A 14110-nucleotide genomic window follows, 5' to 3' on the forward strand; every position below is an offset into this window, starting at 1 on the left:
TAGGTAGGTACATCTTCTTTACTCGGGTGAGAGGTCAACTAATGTTCTAAAACGTATTAATTTAAGAATGTGTTATTGAAATTCATTACATTAAATAACACGTCAGATCTCTACCTATTTAAGACGTCTTCTAAAAAAAGATTAACGACTACATCATTCATTTAATTTAAAATTTAATCGATGTAAATCTAATGAACTTCATCTCTGGTAGACACTTAGCGCTCTTATAAATGCATACTTTAACGATAACCACACGTGTAAATATATTTAACTTCATTTTATTTATATCTGTGCAATCGAATTAATATAATATCTTTGTATATACTTGTTTAATGATTTAAAATAAGAACGTTTTTTTAAATACTAGTTCGGCTTCGTTCCCTCGTTTGGGGGTTAGACGTCAGAAACTACTTGGTTGTAGGTCTTTGTGCAAGCCCGTCTGGGTAGTTACCACCCACTCATCAGATATTCTACCGCCACACAGCAGTAGTCAGTATTGTTTTGTTCCGGTTTGAAGGGTGAGTGAGCCAGTGCAACTGCAGACACAAGGGACATAACATCTTAGTTCCCAAGGTTGGTGGCGCATTGGTGATCTAAGGAATGGTTAATATTTCTTACAGCGCCATTGTCTATGGGCGGTAAAGACCACTTACCATCAGGTATTTGCTCGTCCGCCTACCGATATCATAAAAATAAACAAAAAAGTTCAAGCTTGCTTTATATCAAATTTTATCAAATTCGATTCAGTTGTTTGGCCGTGAAAGACACACAGACACAGACTTTTACGTTTATTATATTAGTATAGAAAACATAGCACGCTTTATAAATCCAATCTATCATATGCCATCTACAAAAAACGATCAAAAATATTCATGACAATCTAGATTTGTTCTATGGGTACCACCCACTGGATTATACGCGCATAGCTATTGAATACAAAATTCGGTTCATACGTGAATGCATTGACAGTGACTCAATTCCAAATGCGTCTCCATATAAATTCTAATCGGCGCTTTGTATAAATGTAAATTTTCGGCCACCGATGAATTTTGTATCGACTGCATGCATTACAATTGTGTAAATTTTTGGCACATTTTATTCGCCTTTGTCAAATTAAACAATGTGACATTTTAATGTTTTCTTATCTTTATTACGTGTTGCAAAATTATTTTTTCCAATCATATAAATGTCGTTTGTTAATACGTTCGTGCAGGTATTCGAAGGATAAATATTATTAATCTTTAGACTTACCCATTCAACAAATTTTATTGTTTAGATATTCGGACTTCTTTATTATGTAAGAATAATTTTATGATAACTAAAGGCTATTCAAAACGATGCACAATAAACGAGCCGCTATAAATTCCTGACCTTCAAAAATAAATTCTATCAGCGTTAATTGAATTCGCATATTGGGTATCGGAGCTGGTGCAGTGATCGAATTGCGCCACCTTTTCAGGAAGCTCTCGTAGATATAAAATGTATATGGTCGTTGTTTTTTATACAGAAGCGTAACTTAGTTAGTGCGTAAAAAAAACTCCTTATGTATTCACCACGTGCCCATTTTTTATATTATCTCTTCACCTGACAAGTTGGCGGGGTAAAGCACCTCTCGGTAAAAAAAAAAATAGAGTACGTTCAATGCAATCTTAGATAATTTACTCTTAAGTTTTATTAACTATAAAATGATTGTTATGACGGAAACGGGAATTATAAGGACGCGAAATCAAAGGAGAAAAGCTTTTAACTCGTATTCCCATAGCGATTCATAAAATCAATTATCTGACTGCGCCTGCTTCGTTACCGTCTGCAATTATATTATAGTGCTCACCGTCTTGGGTACAGTGCAGGCGCGACGGATCCTCACGTCTCGGTTTATCTAATGCTTTTTGCTTCGAGACCTTGAACGGATAAAAGTCTAGACGCTTTGCAATTTACAAATTTTGCGCCTGCGCATTTCAATGATGCGTGCGATCCTAGGGTTCATTGGTCCGTTTGTGTTGAAGTCGCGGGTGATTCTTTTTTATCACCGGTAAGAGTCGGGACGTATCCGTGATTAAAATTTTCAACGCACGATATTTTAATTGTGACGTATCTTTTCACTCGTGCAAAAATGATCTAGGACATAGTCCAAATTGTTTTTTAATGTAAATTTAAAATAGGGATCGATTGATCGATTACATGTTTTAATTTGATATGTTCACGCTATGTTGTTGTAGCTTGATTTATTGTCCGTATCCTCCGGGACAAGAATTTAATGTTCCTAGTGAAATTGATTTTAAACTTAATGGTTTCGCAAAAAGACGCAAAAAATCTAGCCGGGTTTAACTGCTACTTCTCACGTGAAATAATAATTTATTCGTATGATTGAGTTTATTAAAAACGTAACCTAACTTCAATTAGTTAATGGCTATTAAATATAGTAATTACATAAATAACTTCACAATAATTCAATCTGTAGAGCGTTACTCAGAAATGTTTATAGTGTATGATAAAAACTTGTATGATGTACGATAGTGATAATTCTCATTTGTTCGTCATACGCAGCGTTATGTTTTCGGCAAAGGCAACTCACGCAGCAAGATATAAAGTTCAGTCTAGACTCGCGGTCATTGGCAGGGGATGAATTGTAACTTTTGCAGCATTTGATTCAACAAATGCATTTTTTCTTTTTATTCTTTATCAGAGTCCATGTAATCGTTTTCTTTGTTGTTTTTGAGACGATAGGCAAGCTGCTGTTGTGTTTTTACTATCTAGATCATGTTTTAGATTGTCCGTTTATTAAAGCAGAGTCACGGTTTCGATTCATTCTCTAGGTTGCTCCTTCTAATTTCCAAGACGTCTCAGTCTGTCGACTCGGTTTCTCGTTAATTATATCGAAACTTTTTTTATTCTGTATGCCCACTGATGTTTGTACCTCGTGGCCTTGGTTGTTCGATGTCATTTACTGACATGTAAGTGGCTCTTTGTGATTTTTTGCTTTATAACAATGATCGAAAGTCCACTGATTGACATTTACAAGTCACTAATCACCATGCAGATGTCCTGTGTTATCTGATACATAGTATGTATGTATTACCTAATATGACAAAGTCGTTGACTGACATCGCGCGGCGGGGATCGTTTCGTACAATACAATACATTATTGGCCGTTCGTTAGGTATTATGTTTAATCTGAACCTAAAGGCCTTTGATATTTTAGGTATCAGACTAGTTGTTCGTTTGGTTCTATTGTTACTTCGATGTTGCAAAAAGAAATGAAAAATTGAATCGCAATCATATTTACTACCACCCACGTGTTTTGTGACTCGCGATGTATCGGTGTTATATAATAGTTTTTTAAATGTTTTTATCCGTTTCAATTTTGGCTTACCTTATGTAAATGATATTATCTCAAATATATTTAAATTATATTCTAATTTAATTTTAATAAACTTAGCTCCTGTGTCATCAGCTACAGGTTTGGTCAGAAGTGACCAACGGTGTTCGCTTAGTGGTTTATTTACAGAATCAACACCTACCGGTAACTGAGGGTATTTCGCAAGAGGCATCTACTTGGCCTTAATTTTTTTCCTACTATGTACACAATTGCTTGTTTGCCGAGGCTTTTGCGATCGAGGCCCGGTAGGGTTACGTTTATTTACACAGTTAAGTCAATTGAATCGGCATATTGAGTCAAATCCACGACACCATTTTTAAATTAGTCGGACTTTTAACTTACCGCAATGCTGTTAAAAAATTACGTTCAATTTCTTATGTTGGCTGCAAAACGACAATGGTCACGTATAGTTGACATATTTGAAAATTTCTCGTGCGAAGTTTGTTATTTAGATGACTCATTATAATGGTGCTAAATTCAGATAAGTTCCGGGTTTGGATTAGTTTTATATTTGTATTCTCTTCACACTAGGTCGACTGAAAGGGGACTACGTTTTTCTACGGTGGCATAATTTTTTATTATTGCGCATCCAACGTGACCTGTTTACGGATCCGTTCAGGTCACAAAATCTGCCATTCATTTATAGTACCAATCAATCTGTTATCTAAGATCTAGTCACTACATGGTATATTTCTAGCTTTTTATGCGTCTGCTGTCTGAGGTTAATAAACTTGGATTCTGATTGCTCATTCATCTTACATCATTGTGGTTTGCGTTATATTGAAATTTTTCTTTTACCTTTTTCTTAAGACGCTGTCATGTCATTAAAGTAATAAGTACATTACAATTTTAACTTCTTAATTCGCTATCGTGTTTTGCGTTGTCTTTGTAATTGATAATTATTTAATGCGATTCCGTTGATTTAACTTCGTCAGTTCGCGGGAGTTCAATTGACATGGTTATATTTGCTGAAATAATGCATAGTAAATCCATAGTTAACTAAGTTTAGGTATTGATTCAAATTTTCTGTTTGCATAATGTCGATATTTTATTCATCGTCTACGATGACATTTTACAAGATACCGTTCTTTTTTCACCTATTGCTCATATTTTATTTAAATGTATATCAACCCAATATTCTAACACATAAATTGTAATAAAATGTATATTAAATACTTTTTCTGATAGGAGTGTGAAATGCTAAAATATAAAGATTTAGGTTCTTTTAAATTGTTATTAAAAGTTCTCAAATATATCGAATTGAATGAATTATTTGATGCAGTTAATGCAGACTTGCATTAGGTCGATGTCCATTAAATGGCGTATCGTTTTCTGATCTATTGTTCGGTGCCTCTATCTATTCCCTCTGAATAACGCAATTGTGCGTAGAGGAAATAGGCAATTGCTCGATCTATACATTATCTACGACCGCAACACTACACAATGATGGCTACCGTCACGCCATTTCAGATTTATATATTTAAATTAACATTTTATTACCAAATTAACATCTGACCACCTCAATATAAAGTGCAGGATGTTAAAGATTATTGCTTTTTTTGTACATAGAAGCACTTGATAAATCGTTGAATCTTTGCAACGCGTTGAAGCGAGTTAGGTAAAAATATTTTTTATTACAATATGACGTGACTTAAAATATATTATTAATGTGCTTCAAGCGTTTCGACAGCAATTTTATTTTTATAATTATACAAAAAATATAAATCATCCAATCAAAATAGCATTAGTATTCGAAATTATTGAAGAGGTCAACTCTGCAGTAGTGCGAGTAAGAAATAATAATCCGGATTAGTTATGCGTTACTTAAATATATGTACAAATGTTTTTTTAATGTCTCGGATGATTCTTCTTCGATATCAGTTTAATGTTCTAATATATCATCGGATTTATTAAAAAATCACCGTATCCAAATATAAGTTTAATTTTAAGTGTCTAATAAGATATAATCTCCATGAGTCATAGTTTTGTAATAAGCGAAATAGCCAAAGCTTTGTCATCCTCTCACAAGTCTCGTCTCTTAATTCGTTATCCTCGTGAATCTCAGCTGACGGAACATTGCGTGTTTTTTTTTAAAACCAGTTGCAATTTCCCACAGGCAATTTTCGGCTTACATAATATAATAATATGCATTCGTTTTCGATCACATACCAAGGCCAGTGTGTCGACGACCATTCGGGGGCGGGGCGTTTGCTAAGTCAATATCTCCTTAAGTGGCAGTTGTAAATTAATCATCATGCACACTATGCACTTTCATTCTTATTTCAGTTTTACCGTTACTTTTTCATTCATAGCTATTCTTAATAGTATTTGATTTTATATATAACGTGTGATTTAATTTGAAATGAGCAAGTAATTTAAATTTGGGACATTAACGGTTAAGGTAACGATATCTGTAGTACTACGTGTAAATCCCTTTCTTTATCAACAATATTTATTGTAAGCGTGCTTAACTCTCGTGTTTTTGTGTCAGCGTCTTATGTTTTTTTGTTTGAAGTGGGTGTCACAAACCCAGTTATATTTCCATTTGAATCGCATTAATGTGTATGCAAAGGCGACAGGACGTGTCCTTTTCGTATATAATGCTTTGGACGCAGTGTTACCCGCAGACTTCCAATAATATCGCCCACGCTATTTAATTTTAATTCAACTTTAAAATTATTATTCGCAAAATAATAAGCATTGTTATATCAACTACGTTAAATCCCACGAAATTTTTTTATGCTTTCTGAAGCATCTAGATTACTCGGGAGGTATAATAAAACTGGTTGATGGTCGTGATTATTGCCATGAGTTTACGCGAAATGTGCACTTTTTTGCAGTAAATTACTTAGAATTTTTATAATGCCTGTTAGTGCTATAATATCCATTAAACTTTTAGCGTTCTTCTAGGATAATTGTATGTTTATTATTCTTGGCGTGTCGCTTTGTTTTCAATGAACGACTAGATTCAGTAGGACAGTTTTGAGCGACGTAGTAACAGGTCTAGCTCTTATATGAGATCGATCATAAGAAAATGAATAGAATTTTGGTTATGATTAATTGAAAGATTCGTGTAAAAAAAATCGCTGACAAATCGAAACGCTATCGAATGTGCTGAGTTTAATTTTGTTACGTTTGTTTTTTCAGTCGTTTTTTTTTTTATCGCGATTCGCACAAAAGGCAACGGGTAGCCGAACCTTTCAAGGACTTACGTTCCGCTCCAGGAGGTTTCTAGGCGATTTCCCCATTTGGGCCTCTAAAATTTCACTATATAGCTTATAAATAAATTGCTAGTAATTATTCGTCTTACGTAACATCTTAGAATAATATACATACTTAACTCGAGAGTTACAATTTAGTAACTCTAATGAACATCGCACTCAAACTTTTATGTTTTTTGTACTTGTATGTTACCGCTTCTCGCTGGCACGGCGTTGAAATTAGTCGATTCAATTTGTCAGTAGTTTTTGTTCCGTTAGTGTTTTCTGTGCTGCGAACTGCCCGAGCATTTGTCTTTTTTATTACCCAAGAGCCTAATGAGTGCAGCATCATTTGTTACTTTAGCACCGATTCTAACGCCTCCCGTGAATGCGTCTCTACTTTGAATGTTTTGTACTTTGTTACCACAAATCTTTGTCGAACCTCTTCGGTCGTTCGCTAGTAACTGTGAGCTTAATTTAGACAGAAATCTACGCCTATTATTCTGTTCGTCGTATCTTGATGAGTTTCTCTGTGTCTATAATGAGATTGTCAAGATACTAGTAAACATTTTTTTTTTTTAATGTCTGCGATAAAGTTTATTTTTATTATTTTTTGTTGATCTACACGTTTCTAAGCGTCGATGAAAGATTTGTTAAGTAGTTAAAGATTTCGATTAAATTTAATTTATTTCCTCGTCCGTTTATTTTATTGCCTTTCAAGTTGTCGAATATTGATTGAATTACAAACGGCTCGTCTCGCGTCATCTCGTTTTGCAATTTTAGTTTTCGCCGTTCTACTTGATATGTACGTTGTATAAAACTTGAGCGAATTCGTATATAAAACTGTGTAATAAATGTCTACCGTCGATAAAAAGAAGGTACGATTTTTTTTCTGCATTGAAGTATTAAATCAAGTGGTCCATTTTGTCATGTTTATTGAACATTATTTTTTAAAGACGTTTACTTCGCCTTGTGCATTTTATGGAAACGAATTCGATAGGGCGTAAAGTTCGTATTTGAATGCGTTCGGTTTTATGGTTTTTTTTTTTTTAATATTTTAGAGTCCATTAAAACGTGTTTTTATGCTATGCCACGATACACTTGGATTTATTCGTAATGTTTATTGTTTCAGGAGAATATAGATCCTTCGCCGTATAGCCTCTCGCCCGTGTCAGCGAAATCACAGAAGCTGCTACGATCGCCGCGTAAAGCAACTAGAAAAATATCAAGGATTCCCTTTAAGGTATTTATTACCGTCTCGTATCTCATAGTCAAAGTCATTATTCATTATAGAAGCGCGATCAAAATCAACCACAGGTTTGGAAGGAAATACTTCAGACACGGAAAGAACCGACTACCTCTAATATACAATAACGTCTCCCACGAATGTTAGTAAATTGTATTTTTTTTATCAAATGCTGATGCGAGATGATCGTATAATTCTCGAAATAGATGTACTTATGATAAGGGAAAGAAGGAATATCTGTATGTATCGTCATTTTTGTCTTGTTTATTTGGTGTCTGTTTTGTGGTATTTGGATTCGTGTCCCCTTACCTTTAAAGACACGTGCACGCCACTGGTTGCGTGTATTATCGAGTAACAGCAATCTCGGAACATAAACCGTTCGAACGAAACATCGCTCCGCAAATAAAAACAAAATGTCTAACTCATTAGATAATTCATTAAACCTTTTATTATTTATTGTTATTTTATTGTAGGTGCTTGATGCGCCGGAGTTACAGGACGACTTTTATCTGAACCTGGTCGACTGGTCCGCCCAAAACGTTCTCAGCGTTGGACTTGGAAGCTGCGTGTACCTGTGGAGCGCATGCACTAGCCAGGTACGTGGATTCATTCATACGCTCGTTTATTTCTAATTATCGAACGATATTATATTGATTATTTAATCTTAAAGATGATAAAAAGTCCTTAAAGAGCGATTTGTTTTATCAGGTTAAATTTGGCGTATCTTATAATATATATATTTTTTTGATGTGGCAACAATTCTTAATTGATGTTTCATAAAAAAATATGAATGCCAACCTGTCAGTCAGATTGCACTAAAAATATTTAAATAATAACTAAAATTAAAGTCATCAAAAACCCGAAATCTCACACCGTCGTAAAATATAATACACGAATATTTATCAAGAATTAATATCTGCATAGTATCCGCTGTGTTGCGAAAAGAACGGAAATCGAAGCGAACGAAAAAAAAAAAAACTAAAACACTGATTTTATATTTATAATATTACTTGTTTTTATGCAAAATAATAAACCTAATGCAAATAAATGTTATATACCTATCATGCAATCTAAAAAGTCATTGGCCCATGAGGGGATCGAACCCGCGACCTTCGCGTTATTAGCACGACGCTCTAACCAACTGAGCTAATGGGCCGTTGGCATCGATGCCGAAAAATCCATGTATTATCTTTATGCGACATAAAACTGACGTGAAAATATTAAATTGATAAACCAGTTATTACTCGGGTAATAAAATTCGTCTAGTTCAGTGCATAGGAGTTATATTCAGACGGATTACGTGCGAAGCGAAACGTGATTGTAATATTATAAACAAGTGTGAGTGGGTTGTGCGCATGCGCGGACGATATTTATTCAATCCCCCCCCCCCCTCACTCAGCTGGTCGACTCACGAGAGCGTAGTATGTTTTTTCTTTACTCGCCTTTCTTTAATAACTATATTATTTACTTCTTAATATATAGGTATTTATTTATTTTATATTAAGTAAGACTTGCAATACTATTTGTGAATTAATTTTTTTTTTTTTTCAATTAAAGGTACTTAAATAACATGTTACTATGTAATCGATTTTCATACGAATCTTAAGATTCCTTCGTCCGAGTACCAAACAATCGGATACACATCATTTTGTATTTAAAACATCAGTGAGATGCAAATTTAATTGCCATATTAATTAAATAAAAAAAATATTGTATTATATTTTTTTTTTGCACGTCACAGTGAACCCTAAAAACTAGATTTTAGCCGTTGCATTACCGGTGCAGGTTCTCGGTGTATTATCTAGACGTTTTTATTTTGTCTCAAACCGGTATTGAGAGTTTTTGATTGCGCCGTATACGTTAATTAAATAATTACATCAATAAATAAATATATATATATTTTGATCCTTATGATTCTATCTGGTTTCGATAAATTTAATTTTGATAGATTGCAAGACATTGTAGAAAATTAGTTGTCCACTTCGACTTTGCGCGCGTTTTAGGGGGAGTAAAAGCCAAATCTTTATCAAATCGCCTCAGTGGTTTTTCCGTAAAAGAGCAACAGACAGACAGAGCTAATTTCGCATTTATAATATTGTTATAGATCGGTGATGAATTTTAAATTAAGAAAAATGTCTTGAATATTTAGTTCGAAGACTAACGGAGCAAAATTATATTGTCTATTATATTTATTTATATTTTCTATTGAATTTTAAACTTGTTTGATATACACTTGCTATAAATACTATGAACTTGCTATAAACGAAACCCAATCACATTATACTTTATTCAAGTAGGCTTTTGCGATCTTATAAAACAGAATCGGATTCTGTTCGTATTTTATATTAGGAAAAGGGAGGAATTGACAAGTTACTTTTCATCAAAAATTATGTTAAACGTGAATCTTATTCGATAGTTCTGGAGTTCAAACACGGGGCAAGCACCACTGAATCGAAATCGTTTGCTTAATTTATTTATAATTCATCTCCTGCTCAGCGGTAAAGGAAAACATTATGGGGAAATCTACACGTGGTTGATGAGAATCTGCCACGTGTAACTCGCATCTATGTATCTAAGTATATCATCTAAGTATAGCATCTAAGTATCATATGTCTTGATGACTGAGTTTAAGAAGTAGCCGAAAAGCACGTGTTTCAGCATCAAGTTTTTCTTTACTGGAAAGGTAGAAACCGTCAAAGCGGTACGTTTGTGAAATTAGGTTTACTATCTTAACCGTAAACCTCATGTAACATTGCCGACTTCCTAACTCCGCGCTGTTACTGACAATATCGTGACGGAAAAAACTCAATAACGTTTTTATTGACCTGACACGAAATTTGAACCCACAGCAGCCTTATAAGCTATTAGACAGGTGCCGTCGAGCTAAATCATCGTGTCATTATATATGTAAATACTACGAATAATGTGACTAATTAATGAAATATAGTCTTATGAACTGGTTTCTTATATAACGATATATTATCGTTAAAAATGTAAACAATATTCTTCAGAGCCTACACGGTAGCCGGGCTTTGTGGGCGTTTCGTATCACTGCGGGGGTAGACGAGTTCTAGATCGGCTAAGTACAAGGTCGATGAACAGGATCACTACATATTATAAAACAATGTCCTCCCGTCTCGTCTGTCTGTTTGCCTGAACGTCTGAACGGATTTTCATGTTCTCGCCAATGGACGGAGGATTCAAGAGGAAAGTTTGGGTGTAATTTATTATAGTTTTGTGTAAATTGGCTGAAATGTGACTATGATTGTTGAAGATGTCGGAAAGAATCACATCGGCTGACTTTACTGGCGTCGCGTAAACTACAGTGTTATATATAACTAAAGGGTTATATGTAACTAGGAATATATGTAGGTATTACGATGAATATTAATTTGTTGGTTAGGCTTTGTGCAAGCCAGTCTAGATAGGTACCACTCTCAGATATTTTAACGCCAAACAGCAAAACTTAGTATTGTAGTTTTTTGGTTTGAAGGGTGACTGAGTAACAACAGGCACTAGGGGCATCTTAGCTCCCATGTTTGGTCTCGCATTGGCTATGTATGAATTTATTGTTGGCCTTCTATTGGCGGTGTTGAGAACTTACAATCAGGTGTACTGTAAAAAAGACACTCATCCAACCCGTGCGAATCCGGTACGAGAAGCTAGTTTAATAATAATTCGCACGCGCCCTGATAACAGCGTGACTAGCTCTTAAAAATACAGCTGAGATTTGAGACGAGACGAGGCAACGAAAAAAAAACCTAGCCCGATTAATTGGACCGATAAAGGAAAGTTATCGGGTTTTAATTAAAATTATTATTTTATAGAAAGATATTTAACGTATCGCGTATTTTTTCGCCAATTTCTTTGAATTCGCTTCGTTTTTAATTTGATATGTTTTTTGTTTTTTCAATATCAATTGAATATGTTGAATTTTAAATGGTTGGATTTGCGTTCATTACTTGTCACGAGTTTTTTGTTTTACTTTGCATTTTTTATGTTATAAAGACTATTGTACTTGGTGGTAGGTCTACTCACCACACACACTACCAACAAACAACAATACTTAGTATTATTGTGCTTCGGCTAGAAATATGAAGGTCAATATTCAAGCACAAGGTTCATAACATCTTAAAGTTGGTTGCGCCTTGGGATTATAAGGAATGGTTAATATATCTTACGGCGCCAATGTATATGAATGATGGTGACCATCCGGTGGCCCACTTGCTCGTCCGACATATTTGACATATAAAAAATACGACTAGACAAATTAGTTTATAAAAAGCGAAGCCAGTATCGTAACTTTAATACATCACTTGCATCGAAATAAAAAAAGGCATCTAATTAAAATTATTATAGAGATATCTATCTATTACGTTTTTTTTTGTACGTTTTCGATCGAATACATAATAGTAGAAATAATTATAATAGTTTCTATTAAATTGTATGACTTTGAAATATTTTTAAGAAACAGTATCCGTATTTGTAAGTTGAGGTGGCAGTGGGCCGGCCATATTTGTCGTAGAACCGATAACCGTTAGGGAAAACGTGTTCTAGAGTGGAGACCGCATCCCGGCAAATGTAGTGTAGGACGTCCTCAGGCACGGTGGAGTGACGATTTGCGCAAGACGGCTGGCAGGAGCTGGATGCGAGGAGCCGAAGATAGATCACAGTGGCGTGCAATTGGAGAGGCCTACGTCCAGCAGTGGACAAGTATGGGCTGATGATGATGATGATGATGATCCGGCCTCCTTGTTTCTTTCGCGTCAATTTTGTATCATAAACGCTCTACCCAAGTGTCTATATACAACTTCTAGATTAAAGAACAAACAAACAGAAAAACATCTTGTTTTTCCGGCTAGGAAAATTTAAATTCTCGGCTTATCTGTAATATAATACGCATGTATTATACATATAAACCTTCCTCTTGAATCACTCTGTTTATTGATGGAAACCGCATTAAAATTCGTTGCGTAGTTTAAAAGATCTAAGCGGCGGTAAGCGACTTTGTTTCATACTACGTAGACATTTTTCATACGGTTTGCCATATTGGTTATCGTTTATGGTTTCGGCTTCGCTCCTTAAGGTCGTGTCGTGTAGTTATATAGCTCATAGAACCATCGATAAACGTAGTATGTATCATATAAAGAATGATTGAAATCAAGTGGATAGTTCGTGATATTAGATCGTTCAAACAAACAAGCTTTATATAATACTAGTTATCGCCCGCAACTTCGCCCGCTTGTTAGGGGAGAGAGGGGCGGGGGGTGTCGTAGTCTATGTACTTTCTTGGGGTTCAAACTTGCTTCGGTCATAATTTAATCGAATTCGGTTCACTGTTTTAGCTGTGAACATACAGCATACAGCAGAGTTACTTTCGTATTTATAATATTAGTATAGATGTGTCTAGTGCCTTAAGTCACTGCTCTGCCCCTGTGGGTCGTAGTGTGTATCGTATACTATGTAGTATGCAACATGTTTCAATAAACGATCTATTTGGTACAAAAATACTTTTTCCACGCTAGAATTATAAAAAAAAACCAATGTCATTTCTATTTAAACCTAGAACATCGGGGTCAGCGGCCTTATAACCATTAGACCAGAGAGGCAATCAATATAAATATTATTGAGCTACTATGCATAGTTTTTTTTTTCTTTTCTAAATCCAATTTCGACGAATAAAGTCGTAAGCAAGAAAGCTCTTCGAGTTTAATTTATATGTTTATTATTATTGCAGGTGACGCGATTGTGCGATCTGTCGTCGGAGGGCAACGCGGTGACATCGGTGGCGTGGAGTGAAAGAGGTCACTTGGTGGCCGTCGGTACGCAGAAGGGTCACATAAGTGTTTGGGATGTCGCTGTCAATAAGGAGGTGAGGATTTGTATGAAGAATTCTCTTATTGTCCCGTAGGTTTTGATATTGACGTTTGCTGAACATCCAATAAGTTACTTTTGTGAATGTATCGACCTTTTGTTTAACAGCTCACTCGAGTATTTTAATGCTAGCAAGCGCTTAACTATTGATGACGTTATAAAGTCGATTCGCTGTATCTAAATATATCTTTAGTAATGATTATTTATTAATTGTATGAGCCGAGATGTCTCAGTGGTTCGAAACCGTGCAAGTACCTCTGAATTTACATGTGGTTAGTGTTTATAATTCATCTTGTGCTAAGAGGCTGAAGGAAAACTTCGTGATTAAACCTGTATTAGTCTGAGAAATTGCCACATGTGTGTCCAGCAGCGTGCTGCGTGGTGTAATGAGTTCCAAGCCTTCTCAAGGAG

General features: G+C 35.0%; 1 protein-coding gene and 1 non-coding gene across 2 annotated transcripts in view; one reads left to right on the plus strand and one right to left on the minus strand.

Moving 5' to 3' along the window:
* Window positions 1–14110, plus strand: part of Fzr (fizzy-related) — a 44361-nt gene that overhangs the window by 24376 nt on the left and 5875 nt on the right. Inside the window, exons 3-5 of the mRNA XM_026628750.2 lie at window positions 7712–7822; window positions 8299–8421; window positions 13563–13697. Coding sequence (XP_026484535.1) covers window positions 7712–7822; window positions 8299–8421; window positions 13563–13697 — 369 coding nt within the window. The remainder of the gene's footprint in view (window positions 1–7711; window positions 7823–8298; window positions 8422–13562; window positions 13698–14110) is intronic.
* On the minus strand, window positions 8908–8981 carry Trnai-aau (transfer RNA isoleucine (anticodon AAU)). The gene has a single exon. It is a non-coding gene; the product is annotated as a tRNA-Ile (tRNA).

The sequence above is a fragment of the Vanessa tameamea genome, chromosome 5 (genome assembly GCF_037043105.1).
Source record: "Vanessa tameamea isolate UH-Manoa-2023 chromosome 5, ilVanTame1 primary haplotype, whole genome shotgun sequence".
Classification (NCBI taxonomy): Eukaryota; Metazoa; Arthropoda; class Insecta; order Lepidoptera; family Nymphalidae; genus Vanessa; species Vanessa tameamea.